Genomic DNA, 20669 nt, shown 5'->3' with positions numbered 1-20669 from the left:
GTGGCATTGCTCTCCTGAGGGGCACAGAGAAAGGGTGTGGGGAACCGTAAGAAGAGAAGAAATTAGATTTTGATATGTCTCTACAAAGCTATGGTTTAAAGAGGTCTGCTGGGCAGAGAAACCTTCTCTGCAGGGCTGAAGGGACTGCCGCACACCTGAGGGCTCTGCACACTTGGAGACTGCCTGTCTTCCTCTCTTGTATTTCGCTGTCATGCCAAAATCCTGTTCAGGCCAGACACCACTGCTGATGTTCTCAAGCTCACCAGGGGAAATCAGATCTCATCCTCTGGGTTTCCTCAGGAAATGCTCTTCTAAAGAAAATATTGCACAATTGCCCAACCACAGGAGGGGCTGCTTTGTGTTCACCTCTGTGGTGTCAGTCACTGCCCCTCCATGGCAACAGGTTCCCAGGCCAGGGAGTTAGCAGCATTTTGGAAACCCTCCCTCAGTTCTCCGTGAGCTTCCAACACATCCACCCTCTTCTCTCCCCTCCCTCCTCAGTTTCCTCCTAGTGATGGATTACTTTGGGATCAACATGGCCTCCCTCAACTCCTGCATCAACCCTGTGGCTCTCTACTTCGTCAGTCGGAAATTCAAGAACTGCTTCCAGGTAGGGTTGACCCCTCCAGAGCTCCTGGCTGTGGTGACCATTCCCAGATGTTGGTCCCAGGGACACGAGCTCTCACAGACCAGGCACGGCACAGCCAGGGGCACCTCCATCACACCTCTGTGGACTTCTGTGCTTATGAGATGAGGAAAAAGGTGGAAAGTGATCTGACAAACACACCCAGCAAGCAGCAGCAGAGAAGCAGAGATGGGTCTGGACCTTGCAGTTCCTGGCTGCCACACAAATGCCCCATCAGGGACATGCAGGGGCTGCCAGCAGCCCACAGCCTTCCCCTACTTGCTCATATACTGATAATATTTCTTCTCCTAAATTTTTCCCCTGCCAGGTGCTTCTCTTCCCAGCTTCAAGTACACTAGAGCTTGCTGCCCTGCTATGAGGAGGCTTTTGCCCATGCAGGACCTAGGACAAGCCAAAAAAGTCCCTGTTATTCTGAATCAGAAGCATCCCCACAAACCAGGGACTGAGCCTGCTTTAAACTTCAAGCACAAGTTATTTGGAGATAACTTTCAGGAGCAGTAAAGCCTTGAGAAAGGAAGAGGATGGGATGGGATGGGATGGGATGGGATGGGATGGGATGGGATGGGATGGGATGGGATGGGATGGGATGGGATGGGATGGGAGTCACCTCCCAGCTGCTGTGGCAAAAAGTTGAGCCCAGCTAAGCATTACCTGTATTACCTCAATTACCTATATTACCTCAAGGACAAGGAAGCACAACCACAAAAGGTACCAAAGATTTTGGTATCTTCATTCCCAATCCACACCATCCCTATCTCAGAAAACCTGCTCTCAGCAGGTCCATAGGACAGCAAGGCTCAGAAGTGCAGTCTGTGCCTCTGGCACTGTGCAGGTTGACTTGCCAACGTCAGGAAGGGAATGTTTCCTCCTCTATTACTCTGTAGCCCACACTTGTAAATCCTCTCTCCATCTTCTTGTCTCCTTGCAGTCCTGCCTGTGCTGCTGGTGCCAAAGGCCAGCTCTGAGCATCACACCGACAGATGAGAAGGGCTCTGTTGGGAAGTGGAAAGCCAACGGGCAGGAGTTTGGGCTGGACCGGAGCAGCTCCCGCTTGAGTAACAAGTACAGTTCCTCCTAAAGCCATGCCACCCGTGGGGTGAGAGAAGGTGCTGTGCCAAGACGGCAGGACCCCTCCATTTCTCTCGCCCGGCCATTTCCTGGCTGGGCCTGAATAATTTTTGCCTTCATGTCGTAACCCACCTGGAAGGAGCTGCAGCATCTCATGGACCCCTGGGACTGGCTCTGAACGCAGCCTCTGAACCACGTCGATCTGTCCTCTGGTCAGGGGGGGAAGGGGATCCGGATCCTTATAGGACTTTTCATTTCCTTGCAGGAAAACCAAGTGACTTACAGCCATTTGTCTTGGGTGGAAGCGTAGGGTGGGGAGATATACGTGAAAAGGGAAGGAAAGTTGAGATGTGGTCATTTTGAGATCAATATCAGATGAGGAGGAGAGGGAGAGGACCCTAAGTGACAATTTCCAGCTCAAAAAGCCAAAGAAGATCTTTGATAACATCCCATATCTTCTCCTTCTGTTGCTGGGACGGTTTGTCCCTGGGCAGAGAGTCAGGATAAGATCCAGGCACCGTGTAGGTCTCGTAGATCATAAATGGCCTGAAATCTCGTTCTGTTCATGGTAGTAAGAGATGGGCAGTAATTTGGCTTCATTGTGTGACCAACATAACCTGGGGAGCCCTAAAATCCACCCCTTCTCTTCACCTTTTCCTGGGAAACCCACCCCAGGCTGCCCATTTGGAGATGATGTTCATCCCTCCTGTGTATGGCACAAGAAAATGATTGTGTGTGACTGCGGCTTAGGGGACCTTGGCAGGAGGTAGTGGCAGCATCCAGCCAAGCCATTGGCTCCAGCTTTGTCCCCACGAGGGACGGGTGAGCTCCTGGATAGCCAAGTGCCATTGCTGACCCAAGGGGCTGTTCTTTCAGGGAAAATCTGTAAGGCCAGGCAAGGGAAGGCAGAGGTGGCTCAAACCCAGATAAGTCTGGGACCAAGGAACCAGCCCTCATCTTTCCAACCCCCCACATAATCTGGGAGCAGCTAATTCTCTCCCTGACACAAGGGAGAGGATCCAGATGTGCCATTCCTGAAGAGCATCCAGCCTTGATCTGTGGTCTTTGGCAGCTGGGAAGTCCTCAGCATCCTTCAGCCACTGGCTCCTGGGAGGGGGATCACCTGCAAGGCCACGACTTTGAAGGGAAAAAAGGGTGTTCTGCATTTTGGTACCTATAGTTGATCTTCCTGCTGCCCACAAGGCTGAGCTCCAATGGGGCAGTGGGGCTGGTCCCCAATGCGCCTTCACCACAGCACCACAACACCAAGGTTCATGCCATTTGTAAGGGGGACAGAGATGCTCATCCTCGTGGTCAAACTGAGGTGGAAAAGGCAATGGGGAAGGTCCGATCCCAGCTGAAAGAGCTGCTGGAGCCAACTGAAACATGGCAAAGAGCTTTCACAAATTTACTGTTTCAAACAATTAATCCCCAGGTGCTTTTCCAGTATGTTTTGTAAAAAATCATGCTTGCGTCTCTTGGCAAAGCTTAAAGAAAACCTGTATGAGAAAGTTTTAGTTACTACTTTTTTAATGATTTTTCTTTTTTCTCTTCTTCTTCTCTTTTACTTCTCTTTCTTCTTTCCCCTTTTCATCTTCTCGTGGATGAAAAAAAGAAAAAAAGAGAGGAAAAAGGGAGAAGAAAAAAGACCTGCAAATAAAGCAAAACATTTTCCAGGTGTTGGGTTTTTTTTTTCAGTTTGGCTTTCACTGAGGTGCAAATGTTTTACAAACAAACCACATCTCTGAAAGACAAAAGGGTTTCAACGAAAACAGAAAGACTGAGGAATATCCAGACCAGCACATTTTCTATGAACGTACATACCCGCTAGAGCAGATTTGTCTGTATCGACTTCGCAGCGCTGCTGCGCTCTGCCCTACAGCTGGAGGCGTTTTGTTGGTGGACAAATGAATCCAACAGAGAAACCTGACAAAGGCTGAAATGTTCCAGCGCAGACATCTCTGCAGAAGGACATTTTTAAATGATTGCTCTTATAAAAGCAATCTGAACTCTGTGTATTTCTATATTTGTCCACATTTACAGGCAAATAGACTCTGTGACTCCAACACTTCATACCACTCCAAGGGTGTGGTGGTCTGTAAGCCAGTGGTACATCAAGCCTAATGCAATGTCCCACTTGAATTCTGCCCTACCCCAAATTGTGGCAAATTCAGTTCCAGATGGCCCAGCTGCTTGGTTGTCTTAAATGAAGCTTGTCTTCTACCCACCAGCGCCTGCTCTCCCAGGTTGCAAGCAGCTGGTATGGAGGGATCTGCTTCAGGTTAACATCCCCACCACTGCATCTCTGTTGGTTCTCCCTAAAATTCATGTACTCGCTGGAGGTGTCACTAATTGCCAACCTCTCATCACTTCAAACTGCTTGTGGGGCCACACACCACAGAGGTGGCAGATCAGTTGTCAGGCCAAGAAGTCCCATAACAGGTAGTATTTTGGATGCTAACTGCTAACCGGGATGCTTTGGCCATGTGGCTACTGTTTCCCCCCACACATCTGAAATGGTTGGTGCTTTGGTCATGTGTTGAGCCAACATCTTTCTCCCTTGGGATCTTCACTGGGTTACACAGGCCTGGAGTGTAGCCCTGGCTTGTGGGGACCCCACTGTGGGAGTCACACAGATGAGAAACACTGTGTGAGCAGGGGACCTGCTTGCTGGGGACTGATTCAGTCAGTGCCCTTATAGCCTGGACAACCTGGTAAAGGTTCTTCACCCAGAGGTGCTGGACACCGAACAGGCTCCCCAGGGAGGTGTCACAGCCCCAACCTGACAGTGTTCAAGAAGAGACTGGACAACGTCCTCAGACACACGGGGTGACCTGTGGGGTGTCCTGTGCAGGAACAGGAGCTGAACTCCATGATCCTTGTGGTGCATTCCAACTCAGGACATTCTGTGTTTCTGTGAATTCTGTAAGACTGACAACTCCAGCAAGCAGAGGATGCTGTGGGTCAGGTCTGGAGATGTGTCAGGTGAAGCTGGTAAGTCTGGGTCACAGTAGGTAATTCAAGGCCAATAGGTGCACTGAGCAGGGCCAGCTCCAGCCTCAAATCAGCACCAGAGACAGGCTGATGAGCACACACACATGCAAGGAACATGGCTTCCTCTGTCCTGCCCGTCTCTGCCTCCTGGCACACACATTGCCCCTCTGCTAGCCCAGGTGCCAGTTTTCAGACGGCTCGTTCCAACCTGACCCTGTCACATGGTTGCCCTTAATTAAAAAGAAATAATGACAAATGAACCGGAGGTGCCAGAAGACAGGATCCCTTGGGCAGAGAGGCAGGAGAAGCAGCTCTCTTTAAAAACAAGATCGCTCCAGACCCAGGAGAAGTGTGGACACCAGCTCATTGTACCAGGACATGGGGGAAGGAGATACCATTCTCCAGAAGACTGGATTACCTTGAGGACACAGGAGCCAGCTAAAATGCACTCAGTGCCTCAAAGAAGCACAAGAGAGCATCAAGCTCTGCATGTCCTCCTGGCAGAGAAGCCACAAGTGCCCAAAAGATGAAATAGCAAAGAAAAAAAGAGAAGCTTAGGAGTTTACAGCTAGAGACCTGTCCCTGGCTGCTGCCACCCTCCTTGCTGCAAAATAAAGTCAGTCCCAACTGGTAGAAGTCAGTCTTATCATGTTAAAACAGGAGCAAAACACGCAGTCGTTCAGTTTAGTGCCTACCAGCAGCCAAGCAAGGGTTGTTCTGCCTTTTCCTTGCACAGTGCGTGGGAACGAGTATATTTAAATGCACAGCGCCCATTCATCTCTGTCAAGACTGAAGCATCTTGACAATCCAAGTGACCTTTGGTAATGCCATAAGGAGCAGCATCTCAAGCACCAAAGAGCCACAATCCTCTCCTAAGGACAGGCAGAACAGCCAGGACCTGCTAATATTCACAAGACAGATACCAATTACAGGCAGACAGGGGAATCCCTTTACCTTACTTAACCTTCTGGGCCCTAAGTGGCTAACATCTCTTTTTATGCTCCAAGAGCAGATTTAATCATATCTACATTAGCAGCTACACTTAGATCAACAATTTAGCCTTAAATGGTTCAAAACCAACCAGGCTCAGATCTGCACATTATTAATATTGCAACAAACAGACTGCCATGAATTCATCCCATTGCTATCACTTGCTGCACGTCTGTTTAACAGTGACTCCAGCCTCCTTTAGTATCGCTTTTCCCTTGTGTTTTCCTCCCAGATGTTTCCTGTTAAAACCAATGTCATAAAATTTGACCAAGCGTGAGAGGGGAGGGAGATGAGAGAGCTGAGATACCAGCTAGAAACTGCACCTTTTAAAATCTCTTACATTGTGTTGGCATCCAAACAGCACTTTTCCAGCCCTAAAAGGTTTCCCTTAGGCTACAACCAAGACCAGGACCAGCTCTTATTGACCATTCCTGGGGAAGAGCTGTATAGTTATGGGCTCCCTCTTTCTTTGCTTTCTCAGGCAGAGCACATCCAGGAACAGAGTTATCCTTGCAGCCCAGCTCAGGGAACATGGAGATGACCCACACTGAATCCTGGGGGCAGTTTTGGGCCCCTCAAGCCAAGAAAGACCTTGAGGTGCTGAGCGAGTGGAGAGAAGGGAATGGAGCTGGTGAGGGGCTGGAGCACAAGTGTGATGGAGCGGCTGAGGGACCTGGGGGGTTCAGCAACAGGAGCTGAGGGGAGACCTTCTGATCTCTGAACTGCCTGAAAGGAGCTTGGAGCATGGAGGGTGTTGGTCTCTTCTCCCAAGTATCAAGTGATAGGACAAGAGGAAATGGCCTTAAGTTGCACGAGGGGAGGCTGAGTTTGGATCTTGGGAAAAATTTATTCCTGGAAAGGGTTGTCGGACATTGGAACAGGCTGCCCAAGGCAGTGGTGGAGTCACCATCCCTGGAGGGGTTTAAAAGGTGTTTAGATAAGGTTCTTAGGGACATGGTTTAGTGCTAGAGTTGGGTTATGGTTGGACTTGATGATCCTGAGGGTCTCTTCCAACCGAAATGATCCTACGGTACCTTGGGTGTCGAAGGCAGTGACCACCAGGTCAATGACCAGTTGGGTTTCAAGACCTGATAAATATTCTCCATGACAGCTGGGCTGACCCAGTTCCCGGCTTCAACACCCCCTGACCAGGGAAACTGCTTCCGTCCTTTTTGATGTCTCCCTCTTGCTTAGGCTGGGGGATTTTCCCACCAGAAGGTCCCCAGGCCTATGCTTGCACCCACACACAGGGGTGAGACAGACACCGGGCTCAATCTCCGCTTCCCCACATGCCCTGCGTGAAATTGCGCTTTAACCACTCACGGATTCCAGCACACGGCAACCAGGCCACACAGGATTCGCCAAAAGCAAAGCCACAGAGCTGCCCTCTACGGATGTGGGACCACGGGCACGACGGACCCATTGCGGCAAACTGAGAGGCAAAGAAGCCTGATGATGAAATGTAGGGTTCAGCTGCCTTCTTGGCCTAATCCCTGTGAACACAAACCCACTGCCAGCCTGTCAGAGAGACCAGATCTGTCAATTCATATTTGAAAGAATGAATTTTATAGAGAAAACCTGACATTTTACATCCTCTCTCTTATTCCGCTGTATGTTAATAAAACATGTCAGTGTCTGAAATGAAAAGCCCTGGGTGTTTCTTATTAAGCAGCAGGGGGGCTGCAAAATCCGCTAAATACTTAATTGGGTGTCAGCAGGTTCCTTTGGTAGCTGCAGACCTCCACCAAAGAGACCAGCGGCGTCCCCCCTGTGCAGAGCAAACCAGAAAGGTTCGCAATCTGCACGGAGCAGAAAAACTCCTGCAATTTCATGCCACATTACGCTCAACAAAAGGCTTTCGCTTGGCTTTCCGCCAGCGGATCCCAGCAAGGCCAGGGCTTCAGCGTTGGGGTCTGCACTTGCCTTTGTCTGCGTTCTTCAGAGGGTTAAAAAAGGCAAGCAGTTTTTTACTCATCTCGCCCCCAAATGAGCAGAGTATCATTTTATAATGATCTTTTTAAAAAGGAAGGTTGGCTGTATCTGTTGAAGTCAACTGCGCTGGTGCCAGTGGCGCAAAGATTAAAGTTGGGAGAGGGTGTTGTCTCTCTAAAAGCTTGAAGTCACACAGCACTGAATCCCTTTGCTCCGTGTGGACTCTGGGGCAGAGCAATTCTGTGCACCAGACTACCTGCAAAAGCTGTGATCTGAAAAACCCAGGCAGGAAACAGCAACAACACAGGGGAGGAGAAGAGAAGGGAGGAGAAGGGAGGAGAAGGGAGGAGAAGGGAGGAGAAGGGAGGGAGGGAAGGAGAGAGGAAGGAAAGAAAAGAGGGAGGGAGGAAGGGAGGGAAAAGGAGGAGGAGGGGAAGGGAGGAAGGGAGGAAGGGAGGAAGGGAGGAAGGGAGGAAGGAAGGAAGGAAGGAAGGAAGGAAGGAAGGAAGGAAGGAAGGGCAAACAATCTGCCTCTTAGATACCACTTTGCAGATCTATGTTGAGCTGGACACAGTGTCACTCACCTCTGTGGCATCAAACTTCATAAACTTTATTATCCCAGAAAATAGAGGTTTGCATCAAAGCAGTTATTAAAAAACAAACAAACAAACAAATAAAAACTCTTGACACAGGGAATCCAACACACAGACGTTACACACATCCACGGGAACTGTCATCCCCAAATGCTACTGCATCTCTTCTTCCCTCTGGGCCCTGAATTCTTTCATGCTCCTCTGCAAACAAGACCAAAGGACAAATGTTAACTGCATATATATATGAGTGACTCACATACCACAGTGCAACCACCCTGGTCTGAGCTGTGACTTCTCTGTCCAGTGCCTGGAAAGGCTGAGGGACCTGAGAAGCTCCAGGTAGTTTCAGAAGTGACTGAGCTTGATGGTCGCTCCAAGGGAAAAGAAGCCAGGCCACGCCACAGGGCAGCCAGAGAATGTCTGAAAACACTACCAGGTTTTTCACGTCAAAATACCCACAACACAGGCCTCAGGCCACTCCTCTCCCCTCTGAGACCAAAAGATACAAAAGGCCCCTGAGCTCTTCAGGAACAGTCTCACCTCAAAGGTGTTGAGGACGTGTTGGCAAACACCCATCAGGTCATTCAGCCCTTTCCGGAACGGCTCAACAGCAGGAAGGGTCCCTGGGGGAAAGATGTGTTAGTGAAATGGGTTGGTAGCTGTTACCATCATGCCCAAGGGCAGTCCCTGTGATGGAGAGAGGCTTTTACACCCCATATGTGCCCACACACTTCCCTTCTCCCAGCCCATCAACAGCAGCATGCGAGCTGAGCTCAGTGTGGTGGGCCAGGCTAGAGCAGACAGCTTGAGCACTAATTCGTTTTGTGGAATGAAAGAGTCAGCAAGCCAGCACTGGGCCCTTGTGGCCAGGAAGGCCAATGGTACCTGGGGTGGGTTAGAAGGGGGTGGTCAGTAGGTCAGAGAGGTTCTCCTGCCCCTCTGCTCTGCCCTGGGGAGACCACACCTGGAATATTGTGTCCAGCTGTGGCCCCTCAGTTCCAGCAGGACAGGGAACTGCTGGAGAGAGTCCAGCGCAGCCACCAAGATGCTGAAGGGAGTGGAGCATCTCCCGTGTGGGGAAAGGCTGAGGGAGCTGGGGCTCTGGAGCTGGACAAGAGGACACTGAGGGGGGACTCATTCATGGGGATCAATATGGAAAGGGGGAGTGTCAGGAGGATGGAGCCAGGCTCTTCTGGTGACAACCAGTGACAGGACAAGGGGCAATGGGTACAAACTGGAACACAGGAGGTTCCACTTAAATTTGAGAAGAAACTTGTTGGGGGTGAGGGTGTCAGAGCCTGGCCCAGGCTGCCCAGGGGGGTTGTGGAGTCTCCTTCTGTGCAGACATTCCAACCCGCCTGGACACCTTCCTGTGTAACCTCATCTGGGTGTTCCTGCTCCATGGGGGGATTGCACTGGATGAACTTTCCAGGTCCTTTCCAGTCCCTGACATTCTGGGATTCTCTGTGATTCTGTGATAAACTAGATCCTTGCTTCCAGAAAGCAGCTTCTACATATCTGATGCTCAAGTGAACAGCCCCAGGAGGAAGGAATGTAATAACACCATCCCCCTGGGCAGCAGACAAAGCTGTGGAGCCTGGACAGAGGGCAGGGCACTGAGCTCAAGGATGGCATGCTGGGGGGAGTGAGTGACTGCAAGAGGCTCAGATTTGTCAGTGTCTAAGATCAGGCAACAAAGTCCTCTTTGGGAGGCAAGTCAAAAGATAGCACAGACTTATGAGGCTCTTCAAAAGAACTGCTGCTCATAGGCTGATGAGCAAAGCTGCAATACAGCTGGGAAGAAGCAGAAACAAATTCTCTCATTGCAGATATATATATATATGTATGCCAGTGCACTTTGGCTTTGTTTTCCTATCCCTGTGGCTGATTTAGGGGCAGATGGAGCACCCATCACCTCTGACAGCTCCATCCCAGCACTGCAGTTCAGTGCTTGCTGCCAGTCAGCCCAGGTACCCAAGACCAGAAGAGGTTGTGGTCTCCTCCAGCCTCCACTGGCTCAGCCCTACTGTTGGGAAACAGATCTGTAGCATAATGGCTCAGAGCAGCCTCTCCAGCTGAATAACAGGGCCCAGTAGCTGCAGGTGGCCAGCAGAGAAGGGGGAGAAAAGCACTTTTCTTTATTTAAATGACTCATGGTGGAAATCTGACAGGAGCAGGGGGAATCACACAAAGGAAACACACACACCTCTGGTCTGGATGCGGAAGTTGATCTTGCTTTCAGAAGGGTGCGTGATGCAGTAGCCACAGAACTCCACATCAGGGCTGCAGAAAGGGAGAGAGAAGAGAGAGCAGTGAAACTCAAGCCAGTCCACAGCAAATCTCAGGAAAGTCAGAGGCTCAGGCTGCCCCAGACCTGCTGGGGCTCAGGATGTTCCTAAAATGACTGAGGGTCTCATGGAAGGGATATGCTGAAGGGAAACTACCTGTGTAACCTTATTCACACACCCCTGTCTGTCTCTGAGCTGCAGCTGGAGCTTCCCAGGGGAAGGACGTGGCTGCCAGGACCACAGGCACCATCCTGGCACCTGCAGAGTCTGAACAGGGGATCCTGGCTGCTTGGAAACCTCCCTGCACACAAACCTGCTGCAGTTCTGCTGGGCAAAAGATGCTGACGGGTCCAGGGCACTGTAGCGATTTAGGGAGATGGTTTGCAGGCTGCACAGCATCTGCCTTCATAAGCTGAGGCAACTGGTAGAACCTTTGTGCACCCAGCAGAAAGAACAGCGGCAGGAGGGCTACTGTTCTTGTCATGGCCATTTCTCAGCAGAATTCACATAACATTTGCAACGCAACTGTCATTTGAGATGATGCATTGAACTTCCTGCTGTAATTCTTCTGAGGCTTACCAGCAGATCTTCACAAGTCCTCAGCGCTGCCCAGTTCAATAAAATTGTGCAACCAGGGTAAACCTATTTTTATATTTTTATGGGGGCAGCAGGATAATTCCCAGCATCAATTCCCACTTAATACAGGCTGTTCCTACCCTCTTTTTTGACTGTGCTTGTCCCAGAAGAAGACATAGATACTGCCTGATCACAGGTATTTGAATGGAGATGCACATCATTTTACCCAGGGCCAAATAAGACGTTCGGAAGTCTTTCACATGTCAGACATTACATTTCCTTCATAACTAACCATCAAGGAGCAGCAAGGGCTGGCTGTTCCCTAAGGGCTGGGGAGCCGGGAGCCATGGATAGTAAGACAGTGGAGATGTCTTGAGGCCGTTTCCTCTGCTCCTGGCGCTTGTTCCTGGGGAGCAGAGCCCGACCCCCCTGGCTCCAAGCTCCTTTCAGGCAGTTCAGAGATCAGAAGGTCTCCCCTTAGCTCCTGTTCTCCAGCTGAACCCCCCAGGCCCCTCAGCCGCTCCATCACACTTGTGCTCCAGCCCCTCACCAGCTCCGGTCCCTTCTCTCAACTCGCTCCAGCACCTCAAGGTCTGTCACGTCATGAGGGGCCTAAAACCGAGCCCAGGATTTCACGTTTGGCCTCCCCAGTACAGGGGACGGTCACTGCCTTGGGCCTGCTGGCCACACCAGTGCTCATGCAAGCCAGGATGCTGGTGGCCTTTTGGCCACCAGGGCACACGATGGCTCATGTTCAGCCGCTGTTGACCCACACCCCCAGGGCCTTTTCTGCCAGGCAGCTTTCCAGCAGCTCTTCCCTGAGTCTGTAGCATTGCCTGGGGTTGAATGATGAAGAAAGGCTGAGATCAGGTCAGGAAGTCAGTCTGCGCATCAGGTAAATGGAGTCTAAATCCCAGTACAGGCTGAGCTAGAGATCCATACTCCTTGAACACAGCTCAGGAGGGACTGCAAGCCCTGAGCTGAGCTCAAATGGGGCTCTGGGTCCCCTGGGCAGGGTGTGTGTGGCTGGTCAGGCCCATTAAGGGCTACCAGTGCTCTCAGGGTCCTGACGCTAACAGCAGAAGGGAAAAGATAATTCTGTGAAGAGAGGTGGTAGGTAAGGAGTCTTTGGCACCATGTCTGGTATAAAGACCCTAACAGGTGCACAGAGGTAATTGCTGATTATTTGCCTTGTTCCAGCAACAACTAAGATGCAGATGAGTAAGGAGAAGGTTAAAGTAAGGAGACAGAGGCACCCTCAGCGATGCCAGGCACCACAGAGGCTCCACTTACTTCTTCATGACCATGTATCGCAGGGAGTTGCCGAGCGTGTGGTCCTCGTCATGCAACACAAATGTGACACAGTTTCCGTCTGTCCCATCTGCCTGAACCTGTCACAAATGGGGAAAGAAGAAATGCTGTAAGGCTCTCTGAGGTAAGGAACACCAGCCCCAGGGTGAATACAGTGTTGTGCTCAGCTTCACCAGAGCAACGGGGAGGCGAGTAGGTCTAGCTGGGCCACCTCTGTGTCTCACATCTCAGCTGCTGCAGTGTGAGCAAAAGCACCATCGCAATGGAAGGAAAGGTGCAAAAATTACAGACCTCAGAGAAACCTCTCCCCAGTTATCAAAGCGCCTGTGCACCCCTCCTCTTCACAGGAGAGGAGCCCAGAGCAAGCTGTGGCTTCTGCACCCATGGTGGAAAGAAGCTGGGAGTGACAGTTCAGGTTGGTGACGCCCCACGTCCCACCACCAGCCTGTGGCTAGACAGGAATCAGAGGAAAGGACGGCCAAAAAATCCCCAGGGAGAAATTCTGCCTGCCAGCAGGGAAATCTTATCCCAGCTCAAAACCAAAAGGAGCTCTAAGCCCAAATTCACATGCTCACGATGAGCCCCACATGTAATGAACCCTGCAACGCTGGCAGCCAGCCCCTCGTCCTCCTGCTGCTTTAAGCTCAGGCGCCTGAAAAGAGCTTTACCAGCTAACGCTTCCTGAGAAGACTGGTTTGGGATCTCCTCCAAAGCCAACAAGTCACTTAATCACTTAGCTGTCAGAGGGCTGCTGAGCCTCTGACCTCTCCCCAGGCTCAATGTAGCCACCATGGAGCCTGTCGTGCCCAGACACCCCCAAACCGCTTCCTCTGTTGGCAGCAGAGAGAGGTTTCGAGGTGAAGTGCGGAGCCAGGCTAAGACAAGCGCTGATCTCTTTGCATCCTGCCTGTGGCCAAATCCCCAACCACTCCAGGGGTTTTATAACCCCTCACATTTCCCCCGGGGTAGCAGTTGTCCCCTAGCAGTCCCGTCCCTCTTTCTGCAGGCACGGTCACCACAGGGAATTGACTCAGCAGTTCAGAAGGGAGATGCAGACTGACTTCTGCGGAGATTGGCCAGACCCGCAGAACGATTCAAGGGCAGGTGTGACACAGCAACATCACATCAACATGGGGGATGCTGGACTGACAGGGTCTGACTCGCCTCCCAGCATCTCACAATCCACAACCAAAGCGGTGGGTCTCGTTGGTGATTAAAATAAGACAAAAAAAAAGGAAAACAAAACAAAAAAAACAAACCAACACCTTCCCTTGGCTTGGAATGAAAATGTGAGATTTGATACAGGTCACTCAGGCAACCAGCAGCACAGGTGAGACACCTTGTCTGCTCTCCTGCCTGTTTGACCCAGCACCCTCCTCCATCTTCCTAGAAGCAGCTACGGGCCTCAGTTTCTCCCACTGTGAGGCCTTGCAAGGAAATATTTATTAAATTTATTAGCACCAGTCATACCCAAGAGCTTGTTTTGTCCAAAGACCACAGGCTCAAACAAGAGCAGCCTAACTCGGGAGGCACACGTGTGTCAGGACAGGTCACCTGGCCCCAGTTTGCTCCCTGCATCCAGGCACAGGGTTGGGAGGGTGCCCAGGTGCCACAATCCCAAGTGCCCCTCTCACCCCCATGAGACAGCTCTGTTCACTGCGACAGTGACACTCTTGCAATTTGGTCACGCTAGGGGAGTGAAACTGTAGCTCTGGTGTAGCTCTGCAGACTTGGAGGCAAAAAGATGCTTTTTCAAATATTTACAGCTAAGTTACAAATGTTGCATAAAAAGGATTTGGAAAATAGGATAACCAGGAGTTTAACGCACGGTGCTGAGAGTTGCACTGACTTCAAACTGCTTTGCAGAGCTGAAGGAACACATGGGCGTAGGAAGGAAGGGAGAGGATGCTTCTCCCACACGGCTGGTCCAGCTCGTGGGGCTGCAGCAAGTGCCTCAGAGCAGCAACCTGCTGCATTTAAGCTGTCCCTGGCTCCTTAGGGCAGCACAAGTACCCAGCACGTTGATCCGGCAGATGAACGCAGCCATAAGGAACGCAGCCATAAGGAACACGTTGTGTTGTACCTGTTGGCTTCACAGGGACTCAATGCCCCTTTCCTGTGGAGAGTCCTCGGATACAATTCTGGATCTCAGCAGGACCATGAGCTTCACTGCTTCTCAACAAGCCCACCTGGTCAGGTATCTCACCCCTGCCGCAGGTGCTGCCCGATGCTTCCAAGGAAAACCAACACATTCCCCTGAAGGACAAATTCCTCCCCAGTCCCTGCAGCAATGAGGTCTGTGCCCTGAAGCAGGCGGCTCTCAGGGTGTTTCTGAGTCTTACATAAGAGGTGTCCAGGTATCAAACTATTCCTCACAAGAAAACTTGTTTTCATGTGAGCCAAAAGCCCTGATGCCCTGGAAAGAAGGCCTTCTGCTTACCTGGTGTTTTTCTTCTTTGGGTACACAATGATTTGCTTTTTACCAAATTGTCTGTGTTCTTGGATTACGATAGAGGCAGAAGGAAAAGCTGCTGAGATCTCGAGGCTACGCAAGACTAAGAGCTGCAATCTCACATCACCAAGAAGCTCTCCTGCTTGGAGGGGCTGTGATTTACATGGGTGAACTATCTAAGGTTGTATTTGGTGCTGAGGCGGATAAATTAGCACAACACTGAAGACAGATGGGATCAGCCGGACATGAAGTGGGTGGGGAACAGTTCTACAACTCCCTTGTTCCTACACTCACTGCGGTTTACGCATATCTTATCTTTTACATCAGAATATACAGCCCTTTGCTGGTCTTCATGAGCCAGTGTTGCTTTCTACGTGTCCTCCTCTTTTGTCACGTACTGCATTCCTCGTCGGGGAATCTGCTGGTTTGTTGCCAACTGCAGCTCTTCAAAGATCCACTTCATTCATCACATCAGACTTGCAGGATTAGGCTTCCTGCTGCAATCATGACTTTCAGCCTGTGCTCCGCACAACTGTGGAGAAGAATAAGGCTCTACAGAGCCTGAAAAAAAGTAACTAGCAGGAGCCAGACTATTGCTAAGAGACTCTAGGGTCTGTTGTGCTGTTAGGAAAAGTTTAGGGGCTATAGATTTAAAGACTATGGAAAACCATTGTATTAAGCCTTCCCTAAAGGCAACTTGTAAAACAAGGCAACTTACAGAGCCCATTTGTTTCTCCTGTACAGCTGTCCTGGTGCTCAGCTCTCCCCACCTCCCACTGACAGACAGACAGACCAGTGCACAGAGCACCTGATGATCCTGTGTCACAGAATCCCAGAATGTCAGGGGTTGGAAGGGACCTGGAAAGCTCATCCAGTGCAATCCCCCCATGGAGCAGGAACACCCAGATGAGGTTACACAGGAAGGTGTCCAGGCGGGTTGGAATGTCTGCACAGAAGGAGACTCCACAACCTCCCTGGGCAGCCTGGGCCAGGCTCTGCCACCCTCACCCCCAACAAGTTTCTTCTCAAATTTAAGTGGAACCTCCTGTGTTCCAGTTTGTACCCATTGCCCCTTGTCCTGTCACTGGTTGTCACCAGAAGAGCCTGGCTCCATCCTCCTGACACTCCCCCTTTCCATACTGATCCCCAGGAATGAGTCCCCCCTCAGTCTCCTCTTGTCCAGCTCCAGAGCCCCAGCTCCCTCAGCCTTTCCTCACACGGGAGATGCTCCACTCCCTTCAGCATCTTGGTGGCTGCGCTGGACTCTCTCCAGCAGTTCCCTGTCCTGCTGGAACTGAGGGGCCACAACTGGACACAAGATTCCAGGTGTGGTCTTCCCAGAGCCCTGCAATGACATACAAGATATATTTATGGGCCTCAGTTGAATGACCATGACAGAGGTTCAGCCTTTACCTTTTCTCAAGCACCCTAGACTTTGCTTCAGCCTGAGATACTGGTTTGGGAACATTTCTAGCTGTATCTTCACTGATGGAGGTGGAGGTTGAGTTGCAATTAACTATATGTGCTACAGAAACCCCTTTGGTGAATCTGAGCCTTCTACAGCTGCTTAAGCACAACAGAGCAAAAGGTGAGGCCATATGTACAACTCTGCCTACTTCAGTCTAGACACAGCCCCAAATTCAGAGTGGTAACACTGAGAACCAAAAGAGCCCAGCTAATATGGGGTATATTTGAAAAATCTGAAATGCTCCTGTGTGCAGTCCAGAGGATAAAGAATACTGGAGATAAGGGTACAAGGAGGGAGTGATCTCTCTCTCTCAAGAGGGCCAGAAGTTTCCCTCAACTGCAAGTTCCCTGTCTGACCTGTGTCAGATCTCTGTCCCTTAATGTGCCCAGCACCTCTACCCATGCCTTTAGGTTCCAAATTGGTTCCTTCCTTCTTGGGTTCTCCTCCATGCAACAGAGCTTTCTACACCTTCCCATTGTTCAGCCAGCCTTTCAGACTTTCTACAGGGTACAGAGGACAGAACCAATGTTCACAGGAGCCACCAGTGCCTGAGGTTCAACACATCCCTTGTAGGTGGAAGGGGTTCCACAGGGAATGGCAGTGGGAGGGCAATTGGAGAGGTAAAAAATGTAAATCACAGAAACCCAGACTGTCAGAGGTTGGAAGGGCCCTGGAAAGCTCATCCAGTGCAATCCCCCCATGGAGCAGGAACACCCAGATGAGGTTACACAGGAAGGTGTCCAGGCGGGTTGGAATGTCTGCACAGAAGGAGACTCCACAACCTCCCTTGGCAGCCTGGGCCAGGCTCTGCCACCCTCACCGGGAACAAGTTTCTTGTCAGATTTAAGTGGAACCTCCTGTGTTCCAGTTTGCACCCATTGCCCCTTGTCCTATCACTGGTTGTCACCAGAAGAGCCTGGCTCCATCCTCCTGACACTCCCCCTTTCCATATTGATCCCCAGGAATGAGTCCCCCCTCAGTCTCCTCTTGTCCAGCTCCAGAGCCCCAGCTCCCTCAGCCTTTCCTCACACGGGAGATGCTCCACTCCCTTCAGCATCTTGGTGGCTGCGCTGGACTCTCTCCAGCAGTTCCCTGTCCTGCTGGAACTGAGGGGCCACAACTGGACGCAATATTCCAGGTGTGGTCTCAATTCCAGATGTGGTCTTCCAGATGTGGTGTCAGCTCTCCCTGTCGCCGGGACACGGTGTACGTGCTGGCTGGGAGCCTGCAGCGCTGTTAGCGTGAAGTGCAGTGCCATCTACTGCCTTCAGCCGCCTGCACGGGTGCTGGGCATGGGGAGCGGGTGCAGGAACTCCTGCCACAGAGCCCAGCAACGTGAAACGGGTGGGGGTGCAGACAGGACACGCTGCTGGCTGCGGCTGATGGTTAAAGCCACCCAAGGACCCTGGTTACACAGGGCTGAGTAATTAATCTTCAAAAGGCAAGGTTTGTTTTAGAAAGCGTTAGCCCTAACTAGCTTTAAAATAAGTTAGTCCTGGCCTGTGGCTGCTTCTGCTCCCTCCAGGACAACCTCAAACACCTAAACCTCAAGAAATTCGACTAAAAGGTGCGTCCCCTCTGTTCCAGGGACAGCGCTGGTTTGCTGAGCTCCTTCCTCCCTCTGCTGTTCGCAGACACGGAGCAGAGCGGCTGCTCCAGCCAGGGAAACCCGAACGGCTTCACGGGTCGGAACGGGCCCGGTGGCTCTGAGGGCCCAGCCCGGGACCGGCCGCTCCCCGCCGGGCTCAGCGGGCTCTTCGCCGCTTCCCGCTGCCGGGACGAAGCTCCACCGCGGGGATGCGGCGGGGAACGACCCGCTGCGGCAGCTTTCCCGTGCATCTGTCCTCGATGCCACGATTTACCGCGACGCCAACTCCCCTCCCCCCCCGCATCGCACTCAGCGGGCCCCGCCCGGGAAGGCCCCGGCTGCCGCTGCCCGGGGGAGCAGCGACTCGCCGGCCCCCTCAGCCGCCCGCACCCACCGTCTCCAGCGCTGCCTTCCTCTCCCCCTCCTCCGCCATGGCCGCCCCGCAGCTCCCGGCGGGCCCCGCGCGGCGGCACTACAGCTCCCAGCGGCCCCGCCGCGGTCCCGCCGGAAGCGTCGCGGCGGCCGGTGCCGGGGCGGTACCTGCGCGGTACCGAGCGCGGCTGCGCTCAGCGGGCGCTCCCTCCTGCCGCGGCGGCCGGTGAGCGGCGGCGGGGCCCTGCGGGCCGGCCGGGCCCCTCGGGGAGCCGCTTGTTACCCTCAAGCGAGTGGCGATGTCCCCGGCTCCCCCGGGGCGGGCAGAGGGCCGGGGCGGGCTGAGCGGACCGGGGGGCGGTGGGGCCGGGCCCGCAAGGCCGCTGCGGTGCGGGGAGGCCTTGGCCGGTATCGATACCGGTGTGGGGCTGGGCTTGGGGGCCCGGGAGCGGGTTACGGGGGAAGGGCCGTGGCTGCGGTGCTGTGGTGAACCCCGGGGCGTCGTGTTGCCGGTGTAACGCGGGGTGAGGGCTGGTGTGGATTTTAGTGATGAGTAATTCCAGTTGCGCTTGTTGAGCGGGGATGCTGTGGTCGAGCTCTGGGGTGTGCGTGTTACCTCTAGACAGATGCTTATTCAGTAACTGCCGTGTTCTGTTTCTTTACACCTCTCCTAAAACACATTATACCGTCCTCCAGAAAACTGTTGGGCCTGGCGGAGAAACTGGGTTAATTTTATCTGTTTGTTTGTTTCTGTAATGATGGAGCAGGGACACCTGAATTAAGCTGTGCAGGCAGAGACGCAGCTGAACTTCTGCGAAGTTGGTGCACAAATAACCTTCTCCAGCTTAAAATGAACAAATAAACCACAGGGCCGAATGTTGGAATATCCTTTAAAGCAATAATAACTTGCAGATGCCAAGGAGGGGAAAAGGGAAGTCTGGGCGACTTTCTGTTGAAGTCACCACGCTTAAACGATCTTCTCATTGCACTTGGGCAGTTTGCAACTTGCAGGGTTGCAACATCTGCACTAGTTTCTTATTTAAAGCCAGTAACAATGTAATGTCCCTTGTTTTCTGTAAAGAGAATTGCTTTAAATATAAGCACTATCTTCTTGCATTGCTTGTTGGTGCTGAGGCTGTGGATCTTCTGGAGAAGAAGGACTGACGAGCTGCCCTTGGCTGGTAAGGGATGGGTGCAGCTTTCTGGCTTCACTTCTTGCTCCAGCTGTCCCAACTGCCATCTGTCAGTTTATTCTAGATCTTCAGTGAAGTCGGAGCAACAAACAAGTCGTCTTGTGTCTCGCTGGAAAATAACACATCATCCTTCCTGAAGCTTTAGATATCGCATTGGAGTTTGAATCTGCGTCTCCGTCTCTGTTTGAGATGCTGCAGGTTTTTCTGTGCCCATCTGTCAGCACAGGGCCTTGCAGACAGCAGCAGAATGCATCTTGCAGCGTGACTTGCAATGAGTAAATAGTCATTGCGACGCAAATGCAATACTCGGCTCACCTTTGCGCTTCATCTCCATTAGCTGCCAGTTGCTGCTGGCACTGCTTGAGGAGCTCTTGGGATCCATGGTGTGTTTGGGGTGGCTGAGAGATGCCGCCTTCTCCCCCCGTCCCTCCTGATCTGGAGCCTTTCCAGGCAAGACCGACCTGTTATCTCTACATGAGTTTTTTTTCTTTTAGAAAGGTTTGGTCGTTGCTACTTCCAGCCATTCAATTTTGTAAGCTTAGATAGAAGAAAACTATTGTGGTCTCTCAGTTGTACAAAGAGGTTGATTTTAATGGGTTTAGCTGCTGATTCTCTCGTAACTTCTGAGGGGAGATGTTCTCTAGCAGTTTAATAGATTTGTATTACCGACAAAAATAATACATGGATTCTACAGGACTGCATGAAACACTGCTTAGAGAGACAAATATGCTCCTTGTTAGGTTGTTTTACTTCATTTAATCCACTCTGCTGGAGACAAGTGTGTGGCTGTTGTCTCCTAAGTTAGAGGGCTGTGAATTCAGTGAGCTGATTTCCTCCTGTCACAGGACTGTGGGGTCCTACGGTGTCACCTTCCTTGGGGCACTATTGAACTCTCACCTCACTGACATGCGTTCTGCAAACACCCAATATTAAAAGAACCGAGACTTTGAGAAGTTGTCTAAACCACTTTATAATCCTCAGTTTGAACCTGGAGTTCACCTGCTCTGGGAATTAAGGCGTTTCTTTGCTTATGTGGGCTTTGTAGTTCTGAGCTCAGTCGCTCGCTGCCTCGCAGGCTGCTGGTCTTTGGCAGGGAGAGGGTTTGTGGGTGGTTTTTCTTTTACAACTGTTCCTTTACACTGGTCCTGTTCACTGAGAGACTGCAATGAGGAGAGATTGGTTTCTTGATGCTTGACAG

At 51.7% G+C, this 20669-nt stretch overlaps 3 protein-coding genes across 5 annotated transcripts in view; 2 read left to right on the top strand and 1 right to left on the bottom strand.

Annotated features, from left to right (window-relative positions):
• The window catches only part of LOC102096955 (endothelin receptor type B), a 14615-nt gene extending 11225 nt beyond the window's left edge, over positions 1-3390 (top strand). For both annotated transcript variants that reach the window (XM_005498046.3, XM_065028094.1), the window contains 2 exons: positions 502-610; positions 1575-3390. In XM_005498046.3, coding sequence (XP_005498103.1) covers positions 502-610; positions 1575-1724 — 259 coding nt within the window. In that variant the 3' untranslated portion in view covers positions 1725-3390. The remainder of the gene's footprint in view (positions 1-501; positions 611-1574) is intronic.
• A 4827-nt stretch (positions 3391-8217) lies between these two features.
• Positions 8218-18459, bottom strand: LOC102085362 (DNA-directed RNA polymerases I and III subunit RPAC2). The gene is made up of 5 exons (XM_065028104.1): positions 18301-18459; positions 12381-12478; positions 10430-10506; positions 8764-8846; positions 8218-8424 (listed from the first exon to the last, which is right to left on the bottom strand). The coding sequence occupies exons 1-5, from the start codon at positions 18337-18339 to the stop codon at positions 8377-8379; spliced, it is 345 nt and encodes a 114-aa protein (XP_064884176.1). The 5' UTR covers positions 18340-18459; the 3' UTR covers positions 8218-8376.
• VAMP7 (vesicle associated membrane protein 7) overlaps positions 18384-20669 on the top strand; it is a 21949-nt gene continuing 19663 nt past the window's right edge. Inside the window, exon 1 of one of the 2 annotated variants that reach the window (XM_065028102.1) lies at positions 18384-18504. The gene's annotated coding sequence lies outside the window, so the exon portion shown is untranslated. Of the gene's footprint in view, positions 18505-19409; positions 19460-20669 lie in introns of those variants that run through there. The other variant, XM_065028103.1, reaches the window with a different exon arrangement.

The sequence above is a fragment of the Columba livia genome, chromosome 12 (assembly GCF_036013475.1).
Source record: "Columba livia isolate bColLiv1 breed racing homer chromosome 12, bColLiv1.pat.W.v2, whole genome shotgun sequence".
In the NCBI taxonomy this organism is placed as follows: domain Eukaryota; kingdom Metazoa; phylum Chordata; class Aves; order Columbiformes; family Columbidae; genus Columba; species Columba livia.
The sequence above is the reverse complement of the archived record's forward strand: the minus strand, read 5'-3'. Positions and strand labels throughout refer to the sequence as shown.